Source organism: Castanea sativa, chromosome 11 (genome assembly GCF_040712315.1).
Source record: "Castanea sativa cultivar Marrone di Chiusa Pesio chromosome 11, ASM4071231v1".
In the NCBI taxonomy this organism is placed as follows: Eukaryota; Viridiplantae; Streptophyta; class Magnoliopsida; order Fagales; family Fagaceae; genus Castanea; species Castanea sativa.
Genome location: NC_134023.1, coordinates 61,296,490 through 61,316,244, shown reverse-complemented (window position 1 = coordinate 61,316,244; position 19,755 = coordinate 61,296,490). Strand labels below are relative to the sequence as shown.

At 33.6% G+C, this 19,755-nt stretch overlaps 2 protein-coding genes across 7 annotated transcripts; both read left to right on the top strand.

Annotated features, from left to right (window-relative positions):
- The first annotated feature begins 1,576 nt into the window (after positions 1-1,576).
- LOC142617605 (uncharacterized) lies at positions 1,577-9,417 on the top strand. 6 transcript variants are annotated; one of them, XM_075790510.1, is made up of 8 exons: positions 1,577-1,689; positions 2,641-2,807; positions 2,994-3,442; positions 4,112-4,297; positions 5,223-5,330; positions 5,674-5,877; positions 5,961-7,867; positions 8,646-9,417. In XM_075790510.1, exons 2-8 carry the CDS (start codon positions 2,732-2,734, stop codon positions 9,190-9,192), a joined length of 3,477 nt encoding a protein of 1,158 aa, XP_075646625.1. In that variant the 5' UTR covers positions 1,577-1,689; positions 2,641-2,731; the 3' UTR covers positions 9,193-9,417. The 6 variants fall into 6 exon arrangements, with proteins under 6 accessions (XP_075646625.1, XP_075646628.1, XP_075646627.1 ...); XM_075790513.1 differs by having other exon boundaries at positions 1,582-1,689; positions 2,679-2,807; XM_075790512.1 differs by lacking the exon at positions 1,577-1,689 and adding an exon at positions 2,161-2,350.
- Positions 9,418-11,328: 1,911 nt separating this feature from the next.
- Positions 11,329-16,612, top strand: LOC142615511 (polygalacturonase QRT3-like). The gene is made up of 3 exons (XM_075788247.1): positions 11,329-11,760; positions 11,969-12,205; positions 15,270-16,612. Exons 1-3 carry the CDS (start codon positions 11,542-11,544, stop codon positions 16,326-16,328), a joined length of 1,515 nt encoding a protein of 504 aa, XP_075644362.1. The 5' UTR covers positions 11,329-11,541; the 3' UTR covers positions 16,329-16,612.
- The last annotated feature ends 3,143 nt before the right edge of the window (positions 16,613-19,755 follow it).

The window sequence follows — 19,755 nt, the reverse complement described above, 5'->3', positions numbered from 1 at the left end:
CGCATTAACCATCTAGTCATCTATTTTTTTGTTTACTTGAAAAACACAATATTGAGGTGTCTACTTTTTAAATATCAAATTTAACCAGCCATTTGTTTTTGTTAGTAATCTAACTCTTAAATGTTCTTCATGTTTAACCATTTTGTGGAATTCTAGCTCTAAATTATTTATAATTAAAAAAATGCAATAATTTCATTATAGTAGGGCCAATAAGAAAGTAATTTTTTTTAAGAATAAAAGAAGGGTCTCACACGTGAGACCCTTCCCTTTCGTATGGTGGGAGCTACCACTATTTGAACTTCTTCCCTACCTCAGTTAGATATAAAATTTGAGAGAGACTCCTACCGAGTCACCGACCAGTCCCCACAGGTAGTAAAAAGGGCAAAAAACATTAAGATGAAACTTTGTCACATTAACCTTTAAGCTACGTTTGATTAGAGGGATGAAAAAGTAAGAGAATAGAAAAAAAATTTAATTTATTTCATTTTTGTTTGATTAGAAGTGAAAAAATAGAAGGATGTAAAAAAGTGAGTTTGTGATTCTCAAAAAAAAAAAAAAAGTGAGTTCGTATAAATTTTTGAGAGAGTTTCAACCTATGGTATCCGCTCTTAATGATAGCTCTTGATTATCAGACCAAGACATCAATCAGTTATTGATGTAGGCGAAAATTGAACCTCAAATCTCTTATACAACTATCAAAAACTTTACCAGTTGAGTTAACTCGAACCTATTAAGTTTGAATAAATTAACTCATATACCCTTACTAAAAAATAATGGTCAATTAAAATAAAAAAAGTGACAAAAATAAAAGCAACCACCCAATTTATTAAAAAACTAGTCTCATCAGACGCACTTCGCACATGCGATGAGACTTTTCTTTTTTAGTAGTCCTATTTTGTAGAAAAAAACTGTATTTAATTATTATATATATATATATATATCTGATTTTTATTTAAAAACTAATTTATAAGTGAATAAATCAATTTAAAAATTAATAGGAGAGTGATCCTATTTTTTATAGGCAATATATTAGTGGGAGTTGGAGTTGTATTTTTACCGAATTGTTCTTTAGTTTTGTCTCTACTTAAAAATAAGACTGTAGGGGCATCTTTGAACTAAAAAAATGAGTTTTTGCCGGATTGTCCTTTAGTTTTGTCTCTATTTAAATATAGGACTGTAGGGGTATTTTTGAACTAAAAAAAAGGAATCCAAACAGAAAAAAACCCCTTAAATAGTAGTATAGATAAAAATTATGTCTCAACAAAAAATCATGTCTACTTGAAAAGAAAAAAAAAAAAAAAAAAGCAACATCCAAGAAAAAAAAAATTGAGAGGGGGGGGGGGGGGGGGGAACGTGCCCAGGAAAGCGCAAAAAAGGAACTGCACGAATTTCCTGGGCACCAGAAACTTAAAAAAGAAGAAAAAAAAGGAGAAAAATCTGAAAATTTTAAAGGTTTTTTTTTTAATAAACGAAAATTTAAAAGTAAAAATGTCAAAATAAAATAAACCCAAATTTTGACCTCGAAAATAAAACCTTTTATTTTTTTTCCTCTTAAACTTTCGCGGTTTAGCACAACCAACAGTCTAGTAAGAAAGACAAAGACGAAAACTTGATGTTCAATCTCTCTCTATCTGCTTCCGCCGCCGACCGGTAACCTCGTCCTTGTCTGTCTCTCTTTCTTGCCGGTAAGTACACTCTCTCTCCTTTATGTATTTTTCTTCTTACCTGCTTGTCTGTTTGCTACAATTTTTTTTTTTTTTTCCTTTTAGTAAGTAGCATATTTGTTTAGGTACAGTTTCTTTAAAACCTCACTTTTTTTTTTTTTTTTTTTCTAGGCATAACTATGGTTTACAACTATACTTTAGTCAATTTCCATCAAATATAAGCTTTCAGCAATAACCTTACATTCGAAAACACCGAAGTGATTTAAAAGATTGAGCTTTTATGTGGATTTGTCATTTACAAAATATAAGGGACCGTTTGGTAATGTTGTTCAGTAACGTTGTTTAAGCGTGGTGGAAATAAGCGTGGGTGAAAAAATGTTGTGAAATATGAGTTTAAAAACAACGTAACCAAACAAGCTCTAAGTGTTCGCTTATGGGCATGAGCATAAATTGCTAAGCCCGTCACGGGTGAATGACTATGGATTACCCAACAACTAGATTTGGTGATTGGGGTCAATTATGCGGAGGTTTTACTAGATAGAGGTGAGTACAAAGAGCCCTTCTTTAGAAAGGTTCCCTTCATTGAGTTTTGATTTTGATGTTTACAAATATAAGCGTTTGCACATACACTGCTTAGCCTGTTAGGGGTGAATACCCTTGGATTACCCGACAATTGGTTTTGGCAGGTAGGGTCAATTATGCATAGAGGTTCCCTACATTAAGTAAAAAAAATTACATCCATATGCACGGAAGTGATTTAAAAATTGAGCTATTATATCAATTGGTCAATTGATGTTTATAATGAGGTTTTGTTGATTAATTGGAGTATTTGATGCATTGAAAGTAATATGGAAGAAGGGGTATTAGTATCTATTAATTTTGACATTCTCTTTCACCAAATAAGTTCTGATAGAAATTCACTGCACTGCTCAAGTTGTTGATCTAATACATTGCTTCCTACTTGTGTTCCTACCAGTACCAGTGCTGCATCGCTTTCATTTTTATGTCAATTAGGATAGGTAAAATTTTCAATTCAAGTGACAAAAGGGACTTGGGAAGAAGTGTTGATGGAGAGAAATTCTACTGCTCGTGCAATGGAATGGAGTATTGAGCTAGAGAAGGCTCTCCGTTCCAGAAAACCTGGTTAGACCACTTTCTATTTTCTTTTTCACAAAGAATTATAATCTCTTACATTTTTTGTATGGATGTTGATTTGGAATCTTCAAACTTGTGCATATGTCCAATTGAGGAAAAAGCAAACCCACATTGTTTTGTTTTGCTATAACTTTTCAGTTTGTTTGTCAGTTCTGAGAATTTGTCACAATTCAGGTCAACCTGTTGAAGCTATATTACAGATTGGGCCAAGACTCGAGCATTGGAGTAGAGAACCTGAACCGAGTATGGCAGTATATGACATGTTTGGCTTAGTGCCAGGGGAGGATAGGCTTTTTGCGAACACCATCCTATTAAGGCTTGCTGATGCTTTTAGGTTAGGTGATAAACACACCAAACTTGCTATTGTTAAGATTTTCTTATCAAAGAACAGGCATCATGACAAGAAGAACAAGAGTAAAAGAAACAAAGGGATTTTTCTTAAGGCCAGGGTGCACAACCACCTAGAATTGTTGGCAAGAGTAAAGGATGTTTTTGATACTGGGGAAGTTGAGTCAAGAGCATTGGCTCTAACTCTCTTCGGTTGTTGGGCAGATTTTGCAAAAGACAGTGCTCAGATAAGATACGCGATTCTTTCCAGTCTAGTTTCTTCTCATGTTTTGGAGGTGAGATTAGTATTTTTCTCGTGTTAAAATTTGTGATTTCATCATCAGTATTGTTTCTGCAACTTAATTTTGTTTCACTGTCATCATCATTTTTAAGGTCTACAACTTTACATTCTTTGTTGTGCAAATCATAATATTTCAAGTTCATTCACAAGAGAGTTAATGCACCTGAAGGCCAATATTGACTTATAATTTCAGTGAATTCAGGCAGGTAGAATTAACCAACTTCTTCTATATATGATAAATGTGCTTTTTGTTGTGTAGAAATTGAGGAGATGAGGGTTTTGTTAGTTGGGTTGATCATATTGTTTGCATAGCTGGTCCCCTGGAAAAGATTGCAACACATGTATAAACTCTGAGGCAATAAGAAGTTTCTAGAAATTTATATTGACAACTTCATCATGGGACATTAATCAAATCATTATATGAAATCTTTAACACATATACCATTCTATTTTGAAGATTACATGTGCAGATTGACACTAATGGTGGACTTATTTAGTCCCTGGATTTCTGATTTCATGTTTTCAGGGGCACACTATTCCCTTGCCCACCACCCCCTTCTTCTTGGAAACTCTTTTCACAATGTAATTGGTTCTATATTTTAATTGATTATCTACAAAATTTTGTCTGGAAAGGATCTGAAAACATTTTATTTGGTTTCTACAGGTAAAAGCGTCATTATTTGCTGCTGGTTGCTTTTCTGAGTTATCAGATGACTTTGCTTGTACTGTATTGGAGATGCTGGTTAATATGTTGACTTTATCTGAAACATCACCTGCTGTAAGGTTAGCTGGCGCACGAGTTCTTGCGAAAATTGGGTGCTCATATTCAGTTACAAATAGGGCTTACAAGGTTCTGGATCTCTTCTGTTTTTGTTTCAGTTTCAAATATACATGGAAATCACTGGCTAAAAAAGAAAAATAGACACATGGAAATCTGCATTTAGGGTATAGATTTAGTTTCTCTGTGGGATGCCATGCTACTTTTTTTTTTTTTTTTGGGTAACAAAAGAAATAGGGGGTGATAAAGGGCCATTTTGAGGATTAAGTCAAGTAACATATGATATGATCATATTACATGCGATGGGATGGTATGTTGGGTTTTGAAAAATTTATATTTAGTTGCGCTTCAAGCCTTCAACACCAAATTTAGAAAATTATTCACAACGACATGGAATGTGTATACTGTGCGTGCCTTTTGCATTATGATAGATATTTATCTGTGTGTCTGTTGCATAATGATATGTATTTGTCTGTGTATATCTGTTGCTTTATCTGTGTGTCTGCTGCATAATAACATGTATTTGACTGTGTATATCTGTTGCTTTATGATAGATATTTGACTTTCTTAATTCTCCTGATTATCACCCAAAAGTCATGATGGTTATGTGATGTCTGGAAAAACTTGAGCATTTGTCTGGAGCAAAGATTTGGGCTAGCTGACCATAAGCATATTGTTTCTTTCTCTTATCTGACTTCCAAAGTTGCAGTTCAGTGGTTGTGAGAGCAACACATAATAGACATGAGTTTCTAAAAAAAGGAGTTGCTTTAGAGTACATAGATAGTCTAAACTAGCAGAAGCAATACTCATTTAACCTTATCCTAACTAGTGTTTGGTAGAACAGACATATAATAAGTGAAATCATGATCTTAGAAGCATGTAATACCTGTTTAATTTCATAAACAAAGCTTATTTATTGTGGTTTTTTATTTTTTATTTTATTTTTTTCTGACTTGTTTACGGGGTTAGAATGATAGTGATAATTCATATGTTTCAGACAGGTCTAAAGTTGGTGTTGGAATCTACGGAAGAGGAGTTTTTGGTCGCTTTGCTGGTTTCACTCTCAAAACTTTCTTTCAAATCAACAGTTCTTATTTCTGAACAGGTACCTTTTCCAACAGATCAGCTTATCTACTTTCTCTTGATGCTGAAAAAATTTCCATTATATATGTGTATATATTCACTACGTTTGTATGTCTGTAGACTGCCTACTTCAGCCCTTCACTAGAGATAATGCTTATAAATTGAACCTATTCTTGTCTGGAGTGAATACCATTATGAGTTTGAGGTTGTAATTAGCAACATGCTCAAAAATAATGCGGGCGAAGTCTGGTAGGATTAATTTGGCAATACCTGCTTGTTTCTATGGATAAGCGGTCAAAGATAGAGAGTTTTTAGCTACATCTGTGATTGAATATTTTTAATTTACTATTGACATCATGATGCAGGTGGACCTTCTTTCCTCATTTCTTGGAGGAGAAAAAACTTTGCATATGAAAGCTACTGTATTAAGATGCCTGTGCTTCCTTTTAATAAAAGGACCGTGCCATTTCCCTGTTAGTGCAGATCTAGCCAAAGCATTATTCAGCACATTAAATGATCCTGAACTTCCAACAAACATGCAATGTGAATCTCTACGGATTTTGCATAAGGTAATAACTGAGCTTATATCGATGAACTTGTGATTTAATATTGTCAATTTACAATCTCTTGACCACCGTTGGGAAACATGCAGATACTTCCTTATATGTCACCTCAATTGCCTTGTCTGGACACCCCTGAATTCACTAAGCTTTTAACCATTGCTGAAGATTCCTCCCAATCTCCAATCACGTTGAATAGTTTCTTTTTGATCCATGTTGTGGCTGATATATCAAGGAAGCTTGGGGGAAACATGGAAATGGAATCTAGTATATTTGGTTCCTCTCTGCCATCAAGGGTGATCTCATTGGTTATAGATCAGATGACCTTGCTGGTAAAGCCAGTAGTAGATCTTTGCCAGATTGACTCCAAAGTGTTTCAAAGAGTTTGTAGTCTGCTCAACGTTCTTCTTCTTTTGGTTGGAGAACGTCCAGATCAGGGTGCTTTGGTGCTGGATAAAATCTGTTTATTTATTGAATATGTTGCAAATTTGCATGACCACATCATGGCTACAGGGCATTCAAATAGACTGGGTCCCGAGTTGGTGGACTTAAAAAGAGAAAAGAGTATTGTCATTAGGTCAAAGCTTGTATTGGCTGTATGTAGATTTGTGGTTGCCTGTCTTGAAACTCTCAATGAAGCTGGCACTGCCACAACTATAGTTTTTGAAAAAGTAAAACTTCTGGTTGAGCATGTGTGTCAGTGCAGCTTGTTTGGTTCCTATATACATACAATCTTCTCTTTATTGTTCCACCGTAAAATAATTTGGGGTTTTTGGGTGAATGAAAGTAAGGAAACTTGTGATCTTAATAGAAACTCTGTTAATAATCACATGATTGAGAAGGAAGTTCTTATCCTAGAGTGTGCAAATAAGATGTTGAAAGAGAGGTATAACTGGCCTGCTTACAGAGCTGGGATGTATGCTGGATGTCAGGGAGCATGGTTCACAGCCACTTTCATATTTCAACAGTTAATAACAAAGGTTCAGTCTGATATCTGCTACTCCTGGTTAAAATCTATAATTCAATTGGCTCATTCTGAGAGGAAAATCCAGCTACTGCTTTTGCCAAAACAGGGTTCTACTTTGGTAGAATGGTTAGAGAAGAATAAATTTCCTGTTAGTGATGACATAGGTGAAATCAGCAGAGATACTACTGGAAGGTCTAATGAACCTAATTACAGTGAAGAGCTTCTTGGGGCTTATAGGGGTATCTGCTCTGCAGGGGAAACATTAGAACGTGCTGTCTCATCAGGTCAAGAATTTTGTTTCCAGAGATGGTTTTTGTATCTAAGAGCTAAACTTCTAAGAACTTTGGTGGATTTGCTAAGAATTCATGCAACAATTCAGTTTAGCTTGGACAGGATTAGCAATAATGGAGATGTTGAGTTCCTGAAATCTTTTGCAGAACTTGTTCAAATATCTTTGCAGTTTAGGAAGCTAGCAAAAGAATTTGATTTAATAGCCACATCTTCCCTTGGTATAGACAGCCAAAGTTCAATAGTCATTTCATCACTTGCACTAAGTTGTTCACTCTTGGCCTTCAGTACTGGTTTCATACTTTTTGTTCCAAATCTTGCTGCCTATGAAACTGTTACAAGTTGTGGTGTAGAAAACTCAGAATACTGTTCACGTGCAATGTTAATACAAAATTTAGTTGGGCGTTTGTGGCATATAGACCATGAGACAAGTAGGAATCTCTGCCAGATTTTACATGTCAGTGCACAGCTTAAGAACTGTTTACATGCCAGTGGACAGCTTAAGAACTGTTTTGACTTGCAGTCTAGAAATAAACTTTTGAAAGTTAGTTGTGAAGAAAAAGATATTCTTACTCTTTGTAGTTATGCTGTTTCTGGGGTTGTTGGTTTGCAAGAGGCAAATAGAGAGCACAATGAAGACATGGTACCCGAAGTTATCAGGGATGGTTTACAACTTCTTTTGAACATTATTATGAAATGGATAAAAATTTCTTTTCGGACTCCCAAATATCTCTTTAAAGTAAGGTATGTTGAGCAGCTTCCCCATTCTTTGGGCTAAATATTTATTGCATGGCATATAGTATTAAATAGAACGATCTTAACTGAATGACTCAGTATCTAATGTATAAGGTCCAATGCTAAGGCTCTTCTGTTATGAAACAACATAATTACTAGTATTTCTTCCTAACTCTAAAGTATTAGTAGATGAGACACATTCGAACCTTAGTAGATCTTGTGTGTCAAAGCATGAGAAACTTAAATTATATATTAGGATCTGATGAGAGATCAATGAAAAGAAACTTTTAGGTCACTAGGTGGGGTTCACTGCTTTAGGATTCTTAAGCACGAGATTACTTAATTTGCTTCTTCTTACCCGACTGCTAGCATCTTCTGGCTAATTTATGGAATTTTCCTGCTTAGTTCTTTTTATGGCCAGAAAGTAGTCAACTTGTACTGTCCAGAGTGTCAATGTAACAGCAGCTCTTTCTTTTTCTTTCAAAATTTTAGGAATTGGTGGCTTGTTTCATCATTTGGAATTCTTTTTTTACATTATGATGTGCTCTTTGAGTCACTTTGGTTCTACAAATTACTGTTAGGATGTATAATTAGTTTGAATGACTTGAATTTTTTTTTTTTTTTCTTTCTCAATTTTTTGAAAAAATGAATTTACTGTTTTTATATGGGTGAAATGAAACCAGGGCTCTCAAATACAAAGATCTTGGTTCTCCTTTAGATTTTTGTTCCTTTTGTAATGTAAGCTTTTGATTTTGCTCGTTTAATGCTTGTAAATTTTACATGACAGGCCTTGCATTGGATCAAAGCTCTTTGCCCACAACTCAGACACTAAAAGCTCAGATAATATATCCACATTGCCAGGCTTCCATCTATCATTGAACCTGTGTCTTCAACTGAATAATTTGCCACCGGATCTCCCAGCTCGGATGACCAAGTTATATTGCATTCTTTATTGTAGAGTATCCTTTCAGGAGCACAGACCAAGTGAAGAAGACAAGGAACAAATGCAGTGGGGCTGTCGAGCTTGGGAAAATGATGATATTGTGGAAATCAATGAAATGTTATTTTGTTATGTGACAAATTTACATACAAAAAGGATCAATAATAGTAAGCGCAGAAAGTATGATAACAATGAGGATGGGGTTGTCTATGCATTTGTGCATTTTGAACCTAATGAGAGTGGCCAAGGATTTGCAAGTTGCTTGCTTGATATTTCTAGTTTTCCGGTAGGTTCTTATAGAATTAAGTGGCACAGTTGTTGTATTGATGATGAGGGTTCTTATTGGAGCCTCCTCCCTCTGAATGCTGGACCTGTAGTTACTGTTGGCAGATGATTTTGTGAAAAATCTGCTGATACATGTAAATGATCTTGTATGCTGCATAAAACGTACCATATAAGTTATTTCCTTAGAAATAGATTCATTATGTATTGTAACAGATTCGTTAGGTATTGTAATCTTAAGGATTGTATCTGAGACTATCCATCTTGTGTGCAAGACAAAGGAATGGTATCCCTTAGAAGAGAAATAAATTTGCTTTGTATTCATTATTTGTTTTAACTAGTAGCCAAGAGCCTTGTAACTTAATTGGTACCCTTTGCTGTTTTCAACATATACATCCAGGATTCAAATTTCTTCTTCCCATTATATTTATCAATCATCAAAAACATATTGAAATTGGTAATTATTACACGTCTGGATTGTGAGTAAAGCTAAGACTGAAGTTTAGAAGGTATTCAAGATAAAAAGTAGGCTAATTTCTATCCCTTTTTCTTTAGAATTAAAAAATAATAATAAAGTAAGGTTGCATTTCTATTTATCTATTTATTAATGTCAGATTTTAATGTCCTAGTTAATCAAGTTGGCCCCTACAGTCAGGCTAGATTGTACTAAGCCAGCACATCTGTAACTCTATATTTGTTCAATAACATATGAATACCCATTAGGTGGATTCAATTATAACCTCACCTAACTCTCAGACTCTCAGTAGAAGTATGTAGTGAGCAACAATTATCCCAGGCAAACTAATGTTGTTTTTTATGAGAATTCAAAGGCAGGACCTACCAGTGGTCATAATCACATAGAAGTAACTTGCAACTTAAACCACCCTCTAGTGGTCACATATGAATCTTCTCAAATTACATACCAAACAAGTTTCCATTCTTCTCCAATTACGTACCAATACCAATGACAGTGAATTACATTTACACCTTAATTTGTCCTTTGTTGTTGCCGTCCCATTAATGTTCTTCTTCTATTTTTTATTTATTTACATTGATACATTGGAAAATAAACAATTAGCATAAATAAATAAATAAATTATTGGCATGGATCAGAATGGATAATCCTTGCCCCTTGGTGCTAATCTCAGCCTTTCATTCAATGTGTCTCTTGGATATCATAGCAAACCACTATTTACTGCCTACACCAAGAATCCTTCATTCATAAGATATTTCCACTAAGGAGTGAGGAACCAACCACCAGATCATTACCTACCAGGGTTATTTTTGTGTGAGAAACATAATATCTAAAATCCAAACATTTTCGAATATCTCTGATACTTTTGAGCATGTGTAGTCCCTCGTTCCACACGCATCAAGTTATTATAGGAAATCACTTACCAATTAACCAAGTAAAAATTGATTATTTGGGAGATATACAATGTGGAAGGTGGAACCCCATTTTCATTGCGTATAATTTTCCATGTTTATACGAACAATATCTCTTTAATTTGAGTAAACTATTAACATTACTTTTATTATGCATCAATCACAATAAACGTGTCATTAGTCATCTTTATATATTAAGAAGATTCAGAAAGTTAGTTACCGTTTCAAAAAATGTAAAAAATATTCATAATCTAATTAGATAATTCTTATTCTTAAAAAATAAAAAAATAGGGTTAAAATTTTTAATTCAACAAAATTAAAAAACCAAAAAAACTATTAGAGACATTTTTTTTTCCTAAAAATCATAGATGGTTAGTTGTTATTGGTTCAAATTTGAACCTAACAATAACAACCAGTAACAACCTGCCACTTAATATTTGTTGTAAAAATATTGTGGACATATCATTTCTCTTTAAATATATCTCATGCACCTTTAATACAGTTTTTTTTTTTCCTTCTAAAAACTAGCGTACGATAAACCATCTATTTACTTCATTTCAAATCCTAAATTTTAGTTTTTTAAAAATTTTTTTACGTGTAACCTTACTAACAATAAATAAATTCAAGTTAAAAAATTACATTAAAAAAATTGCGTCTGGAGGCTAGTGTAAAATATATTGTGTTCCTAAACTAGATTTTTAAATCAGGGTAAACTTGTCATGGTCCTACCTAAAGTAAGAAGTTGGTAACTGCTCACTTTTTTTTTTTTGGTCAGGAAAAGAAAGAATCAAAATGCTGGGAGGCCATTCTCATTTCACTTAGCTAATCTCATTTACAAAAAGTACAAACAAACATACATAAAAAGAACCGAATGTGGATGCCACACCACACACGATCTAATATACAAGTAAAGTTCTCACCAGTCACCATTTCCCTATCAAATCTTATAGCTTAGGCCATTCTCTTTCCATGTCCCCTCTCTCCCTTCTTTCTCTCTCTCTCTCTCTCACATAAGTGGGACGGTTTTTTTTCTCAACAACGTGTCTTTAAGACTTTCAACGTAGGAGAGAAAGAGATGGAAGAAGCAAAAATGGCAACAAAAGCTCTAATATGGTCCATGGTTATGGGGATAGCCCTTAGTTTCATTGTAAATCATGTTTATGGAGACCATTCTCTAGTGGGTCAATTTTCTGGCAGTCATTATCACGACCAAATACGCAAAATGCAAGCCTTCAAGGACTCCTTTACCCAGCCATCAACAGCTCCTTCTCCTAGCTATACTCAGCAACCACAGGTACAAACACTCTTATGTTTCTCTTAACCTTTTAGCTAATTTTGGTTCTTCTTGCTTCACATATATAGTTTATTCACCAATCTTTAAATCCTACATATATATTTACATACATTTGATAATAATAGTAACATATTTTCTCTCATAGTCATGGCTAATATTGTTAGTGATTTTCATAAATGATCATATGCTGTGATGTATGGTGAAGCAGGCTGCGTTTAGTGCACGTGTGTATCACGTGACATCATATGGTGCAGATCCAACAGGAAAAAGGGACAGTACAGAAGCACTGCTTAGAGCTATATCAGATGCTGTCCAAGGTTCAAGTGAAGGGTTATTGATGGAGGGAATAAAGAATCTTGGTGGTGCACAGGTTAATCTTGAAGGTGGCAGTTACCTCATTAGCCGACCGCTGCGATTGCCGGCCACCGGGTTAGGCAACCTCATGGTACATATGTTCACATTCTTACATGCACACATATAAATCATGAAAAATTATTGTTTTTACCATTTGGTACGCTTAAGCTGAGTTTGGATACAGCTTATCTGTATCTGCGTCTGCTGCTGCTGCGTTTTTTTTTTTTTTTTTTTTTTTTCTGCTGATGCACGGGTCAGGGGGGACAGCGACTACTGTTCATGCTACTTTGCATAAACAGTAGCCGCATTTGCTGCCTTTTCAGCACATCTAGGGTCCGTGTACTGTTTACAGGATCCACAAATTTCACTTTACAGAATTTTTTTATTAAAAATAGATCTCACGGTACTATTCACACATTTAAAAATTATTTTGGTACAGTGTTTTCAGTTTTCAGTTTTCAATTTTTAACAATAAACTCTATCCAAACGGACCCTTAATATCTATAATTTCATTTCGAGTGTTTACATTTTTTTTAAATGTCCATATTTAACGTATGCTTTCACACAAAATTACTTGATCAATGCCTTAATTAAGCATTGTTTTTCTCATTTAAAAGATCATCTTGCATACTTTGATTATCACAAATTTAATATGATTTATACATAATAAAAATAATTTTTATCAATGTTAAAGTAACTTGCTATAATCAAAACTTGTGGTCTATACAAATTATAAGGAAAAAAAATTGTGAACAATTATGTGCCCTTATCATTGCTTTAGTAGACAGGACCACTGGGACTGGGGTATACGGCAAGACCAAGTGCCTTGATAGACACAAAGGTCGTCATGTTCATTAGGTGTCAGTTTAAGCCTGCAAATTGTTTTAATGTTTAAGCAGTTGGTCAAACACTCAAACATGACTTAGAATAGTTTACTTTTAAAAATAATTGAATAAATTTTCGTTTTCCTAGGTTATAAACTTCTTCTAATTACAGTTAGGAAAGGATTGTATTTGTCACACATACCGTGACACCTTGGAACCATGAGAAAGAAAGTTATCCTTTCGGCAGCTTTTGGAAATACTTTCCTCAAATATTGTTCCATGATTTTGACTGAAATGCAATAAATTTGTCTTTTTGGATTATTAAATGATTCTAATCTTCCCTACTTTAGACCCTCCATGTGTGAAAAGTTTCGATGCCATGGAAAGCAAAATCCACCAAATCCATACAATAGGTGAAAAACCACAAAAGAGATTGCATTTATAAAAAAGACACCTAGATTTTCCTGGTGATTTGAAGGAATATTGTTTGATTTTATTTTATTTTTTTAAGTTTTTTTTTAAAGTTAATTACGGTATTACAAAATAGTAATGACTTTAGCACAGGACTAAATTGAATAAATATGAGTGAATTCAGTAGTAAAATTGTTGAATTCGTAGTGAGGCTTTTATGGCAATCAACCACAAGTCAATGAAACTTGAGTGCCATTAAGGAAAGCCATAGATTCTCGGATTGAGATTCGATATAATTGCATCGTGCAACTAACACCCCTTTTTCTCACAATATTTTTTTATTAATCTTACTTTTTCACTTTTACTTTCTTTTTTTTTTTCTTCTTTTTTTTACTTTACTTTACTTTTATTTATTGAGAAATGCTAACGAATGCCCTTAAGACATTAGTTAATAATCCATTTTAAAAAAAATTTATAGGGAAAGAAAAAAGTAAATATTCCCTCCGTCTCAGTTTATTTGTCCTCTATTCCATTTTGAGATGTCCCAAAATGTTGTCATGTTTCTAAAAATAAAATTAATTAATTTATTAATATTCTTATTATACCACTACTTTATTTTCAAAACTATTTAAAAAGAAAACTAACAAATATTTAAAAAAATCAATCTAATTAGGGCATCTTTTTAATTGTTTCATTAAGAATAATTTTTTTTTTTTAAAAGCTAATAAATTTATTTAAAGGCAGTTTATAAATTTATACATTTTTATAAGACAGACAAGACAATAAATGATGTTCTCTTAAAAAGTTTGACTTTTTAAACAGGACAAACAAAGTGAGACGGAGGGAGTAATATTTTAACAATTTTTTTCATTTCTCATAAAAGTAGTGTCAAAACATTTCTAAAATGGATTGTTAACCAATGCCTTTAAGGTACTCGTTAATATGACCCTTATTTATTTATTTATTTAGTGGTTGAGATTTAAAGTTGTATTTTGCAACTTTAAATCTCAGCCACTCGTAGCAATTGTATTAGGAAAAGCCATTAAGAAACTCAGAGTGAAACTTGAGTGCCACTAAGAAACTCATAGTGAAATTGTTGAATTCATAGTGAGGCTTTTATGGTAGTCAACCACAAGTCAATGAAACTTAAGTGCCATTAGGAAAAGCCATAAAGATTCTCGGATTGAGATTCGATGCAATTGCATCGTGCAACTAACACCCCATTTTCTCACAATATTTTTTTACTAATCTTATTTCATCACTTTTACTTTTTTTACTTTTATTTATTTTGAGATTTAAAGTTGCATTTTGCAACTTTAAATCTCAAACACTTATAGTGATTGTATTAGGAGCAATACCTAAGTATTGCACCTGATCTTAATCTAAGATTCTCTCTTTCTGACTATCATAAAAGAGAATATTTATGACCATTTCCTCCAAAATACTGCTAAAATTGTAATTATAAAATTGTAATTTTTGTTTTATAATTATTGGGTTATAAGTTTTAATCATAAAAATATATTTTTTATTCGAATCCACAACTAATACCACTTTTATTTAGCACTAATCATAACACATCATCTCTCTTTTATAAATCCCATAGTAAAAATAACGGGAAATTGGAGATTTCAATCTTGGTTTTTCTTGTTAAGTAGAGTAAGTTACAAGGTTTTTGGCATCTCATCTCAACTTTTGTGGCAAAGATTGTGAAAAAATGTGACATTAGAAGTATTTTTCCAAAAATCATTCTTAGTGACATTTCACTTTTTATAAAAATAAAATAAAATATTCATTTCCTAATTTTGCAGCTGAAAAATCACACTCCCTAAAATCTAAATTATATGAATATTAATAATTGAAGTTTTATTTAATCCTACTCTTTTATGATGTTGTGTTGATTTGATCATTTAAATTTAACAGATACATGGAGGAACACTGCGTGCCTCAGATGATTTTGCAACTGATGGGTATCTGATTGATTTGTCAGCTTCATCAACTAGCAACAATAATGAAGAAAATGGAGGGAGCTCCATGGGTGCACAGCTATCCTCATCATCATCCTACAATTATGAGTACATAACCCTCAAAGACCTCATGTTGGATTCAAGCTACAAGGGTGGAGGCATTGCAGTCACAAACTCACTTAGGACCAGCATAGACAACTGTTACATTGCCCATTTCTCTAGCAATGGGATTTTAGTCCAAGGTGGCCATGAGACCTACATAAGAAACTCCTTTCTTGGCCAACACGTCACTGCCGGTGGTGATCATGGCGAGAAAATGTTCTCAGGCACTGCAATAAGCCTAATGGGAAATGATAATGCTGTCACAGATGTGGTAATTTTTTCAGCTGCTATAGGAATATTAGTTTCTGGTCAAGCCAACATAATTTCTGGGGTTCATTGCTACAATAAGGCCACTGGCTTTGGTGGCACTGGGATTTATCTGAAATTGCCCCGTTTGACACAAACCCGGATCGTGAATTCTTACTTGGATTACACTGGTATAGTTGCTGAAGATCCTGTGCAACTTCATATCTCTAATACATTTTTCCTTGGTGATGCATACATTATCCTAAAATCAATAAACGGGGTGGCAAATGGGATCAACATTGTTGATAACATGTTTTGTGGTTCTGACAAAGGAGTTGATATTGTTCAATTGGATCAATCCAAAGGACCCTTCAAAGATATCAAACAAGTTGTGATTGATAGGAACAATGTCAAAGGGATGAGCATAAAGGCCACAGTTGCAAGGGGGTCTGTGAATGGGGTAGGAAACTCATGGGTTGTGGATTTCAATAGGGTTCTAGTTTTTCCTAACCTTATTAGTCATGTGCAGTACTCGTTAAGTTCTACTAGCAGCCAGTTCCCTAACCATGCCTTGAGGAATGTATCCAATAACCGGGTCCAGATTCAGACAAGTTTGAATGTTTCAGCTAGCGTATTTGTTACAGTGGATCAATGGGTAGCAAATTAAGCTGTCCTAAATTGTTGGATCAAGAAATTTTGACTGGCAACTGTGAATAGCTTGCAAGGAATTGATCCCTTTGTCAAAAGTCTTACTATCTTCAAAGAAATTAATGTTGTTAAAATTTGAACTTGTATAATTAGACACATTGAATTGAACTAAAGAAAAGGTTCTATAATGGTGGAAAAGTCTAATAGGTACAGACGTACAGTTCAAAAAGTATTTTCCGTGAAGTTTGCCTTTTGGAACTAGGTGTCAATTGACAACGATTTTAATCAAAATTATTGTAACAGCGGAAGCTCTTTTACCAAATTGTTGTAGGAAAATGTCTCTAGATAGCACTCACACACAAAATTGGTTGTGAAAATATTATAAATGTTAGAAAAAACACCAAAGCTTAAGTAATAGGAACAATGAGAACCCAAAAGAAAATAATAGACATTCGCACGCAGAAAAAAAGCACTAAGGATTTACATGGTTCAACTTTTGCCTTATATGCATGGGTTGACAAGACAAAATTTTACCAAAAAATATAGAAAATACAAAATGGTCTAATGGCATCACATAGCCCAAATCCCAATACACCTAAATTATTCTCTTACACAAATACAAAGTTCTCTCTCAATACAAACGTGGGGGCTGAATACAAAGTTAGGGGCTAAAAATTAACGAAGAGAAGTTTTCTCATCTTTGCACAACACCCCCCACCCCCCACAACAAAGCCCCCTTCAAAGATGTCTTCCACTCTTACATTATGAAAGTAATTTTTCTCACGTGAGTATGGGTGGAATTCGTAAAACAATCCATGCTTGACTTGTTTACAATGGCAGCATGGTAAATTAGAGTTTTGACCTCAAAGCGTGGGTTTGCATTTCAAAACATTTTGATAGTTTTAAGATATTAAAAAGCATTCTTGAGAAGGTTACTTTGTATGCCTGTGATATTCAAAATTTGAATTTGTTGCAAACTAAATGTAAAAAGTTTCTCCTAATTTTATACAATGTTTGGAATGAGAATTATAATAAGTAGGACAAGTTACTTAGAGTTTTTAAATGTTGGATACGAGAAATTAAGATCATTACAACGACACGCAATGAAAGAGTTGCATAAAAAATACGCATTATTCCAACTCATCTTTGTCTAAAGGAACCCTCAAATGATTAGTGTTGGCTTTTATTTGCACAACATGCTTTTGTAAATAGAAAGCCCTATGAATTTCCAGAGCTAGAGGCAATTGGTAAACAAATTGTCAAAAAGTGTAGAGTCTTGCCTTTAGCTGCAAAAACAATTAGGGATTCGTTCGGTTCAAATCAAAACCCAACATATTGGACTAAAATTTTGAAGAATGATATTTGGGATTTACTTGAAACTAAAAGTAATATCTTTCTAGCTTTGAAATTGAGCTATTATTACTTCCTATTATATTTGAAGTGATGCTTTTCTTGTTGCTCAATTTTTCCAATGGATTATGAATTTAAGAATGATGTGTTAATCATGTTGTGGATGACAAAATGTTTATTGTAGAAGTGCAGAGAAGATAAGGGTATGGAATTTGAAGAAATAGATGAAGAATACTTTAAGGGTCTAATATCAAGGTTAGTTTTCACATTTCATAATGCATGATCTTATTAGTGACTTGGAAAAGATATATATCCAAAAAAATTTGTTATAGGCCAAAGAATGATGAGTCTAATGAAACAACAAATAAAGACACGTCATTTTTCATGTTATAAAGCTAAATTTGATGCCTCTTAGAAATTTGAGATCTTAGAGTTTGCAAACCTTCTTGGGAGAAGAATGGTTATCATTTACGTGGTGTGAATATAACACAAAAAAGTGAAGATCATGGACAATTTTCTAGGGACATTTTAGTGCTTGTGGGAGTTCTTGTTGTCTAGTTATACATGCATAAAAAAGTTTCGGATTAGAGAATTGCCTGTTTCTATTAGTAACTTAAAACATCTACGTTATTTGAATATTCGTGACACTGAAATAAAAGATTTTCCAAACTCTGTACGTAGATTGCATAATTTGCAAACCTTAACATTGTCATGTTACATTACTGATTTGCCTAAAAACATGGGCAAATTAGACAACTTGCACCACTTGGACAATTCTAGAACCAATATAAAAGAGATGCCACCACAAATTGGTAAATTAAAAAATCTCGGAAAATTGCCTCATTTTTTTGTGGGAAAAAATGGTGGGTCTAGCAATAGAGAGTTGGAAGTGGTTCAACATCTTTTTGGAAAATTATCTATTGAACTTGGAAAATGTTCATTGTGCTAATAAAGATACTAGGGAGTTTATGTTAAAGGATAAACAAGATCTATTTGAGTTGGAGTTGAAGTGGGAACATGTTCTTGACATCAAGGGAAAGAAATATGCTTAAACAATTGTGTCCTCATACAAACTTGAATTCTCTTGCCATCGAACGTTACAAGGTATAAGCTTTCCAAATTGATTACGAGATTGTTTTCTCATTTCTTTAACACTTTACAAATGTAAGTATTGCTTCTCATTGCCTCTACTTGGACAACTATCGAAACTCAAAATTAAATGTTTTGATGTTGGACAGCTATCTAAACACAAAATTGAAGGTTTTAATGAATTATTAGTCGTGGATCCGAGTCCTAGAAACACAGTTCGTCTGCAATTAAGCCATTCAAATCCCTTAATTAATTAAACTTTGAATCTATGCCAAAGTATCAGGAATGAGATATATTTGAAGATGAAGTTTTCTCTTGTTTTCGAGAGTTTCACAATTCTTGTTGTAAACTAATCAAGGTTTTATCTAATCACCATCCCTTTTGACCAAACTTGAAATTAGAGGTTTTCTGTTACTTATTTGGGTCCTAGTATAGGAATATGTGACCAAAAATTGACAGAAATGAAGGTTAGCAATTGCAAAAAGTTAATGCTTGAAGGGACAATCTCATTTCCCATCGCATGGTGTAGGGAATGCAATAGAATTTGTTATTAGTAGTAAATACAAAGAAGTTGAGTTATTTCCGAAGAAGGGCATTGTTGCCTCCCACTTTTACCATTTTTCAGATCTCAAGCAAAAATCAGTAAGGGTTTCAACATCTCACCTCAAGTTTAAAAGCCTGAAGATTTGTCCTAGCAATAAACTCCAGTTCTTAGCAAAAGAAGGATTGTCTACCTCTCTTTTTTAATCATTTTTTGACCTTTATTAGAAGAAAAGTGTGAAAAAAAAAAATTGGACCAATATTGCTCACATCCCCTGCATAAAGATGTGTGGTCATGTGATCAAATGGCAGGTATTATCCAAGAAGCGTATCACCCAGGTTTTTATTCTGCACTAATATTAACTTTTTTATTTACTCAACTTCAATGGAGTTTTGTTTGTTACTAGCAAAATTCATGTACAATGTACGATGCACTTTGTTATTAGTTTCATCTAATATTTCAATAA

What these genes read in the sequence shown, in the direction of transcription:
- LOC142617605 (XM_075790510.1), top strand. Translation starts at nt 2,732, where the DNA reads ATGGAGAGAAATTCTACTGCTCGTGCAATGGAATGGAGTATTGAGCTA. An exon ending in TCTCCGTTCCAGAAAACCTG is followed by an intron (nt 2,808 to 2,993) that starts GTTAGACCACTT and finishes GTCACAATTCAG; the next exon opens with GTCAACCTGTTGAAGCTATA. An exon ending in TTTCTTCTCATGTTTTGGAG is followed by an intron (nt 3,443 to 4,111) that starts GTGAGATTAGTA and finishes TGGTTTCTACAG; the next exon opens with GTAAAAGCGTCATTATTTGC.
- LOC142615511 (XM_075788247.1), top strand. Translation starts at nt 11,542, where the DNA reads ATGGAAGAAGCAAAAATGGCAACAAAAGCTCTAATATGGTCCATGGTT. An exon ending in GCTATACTCAGCAACCACAG is followed by an intron (nt 11,761 to 11,968) that starts GTACAAACACTC and finishes ATGGTGAAGCAG; the next exon opens with GCTGCGTTTAGTGCACGTGT. An exon ending in CCGGGTTAGGCAACCTCATG is followed by an intron (nt 12,206 to 15,269) that starts GTACATATGTTC and finishes TAAATTTAACAG; the next exon opens with ATACATGGAGGAACACTGCG.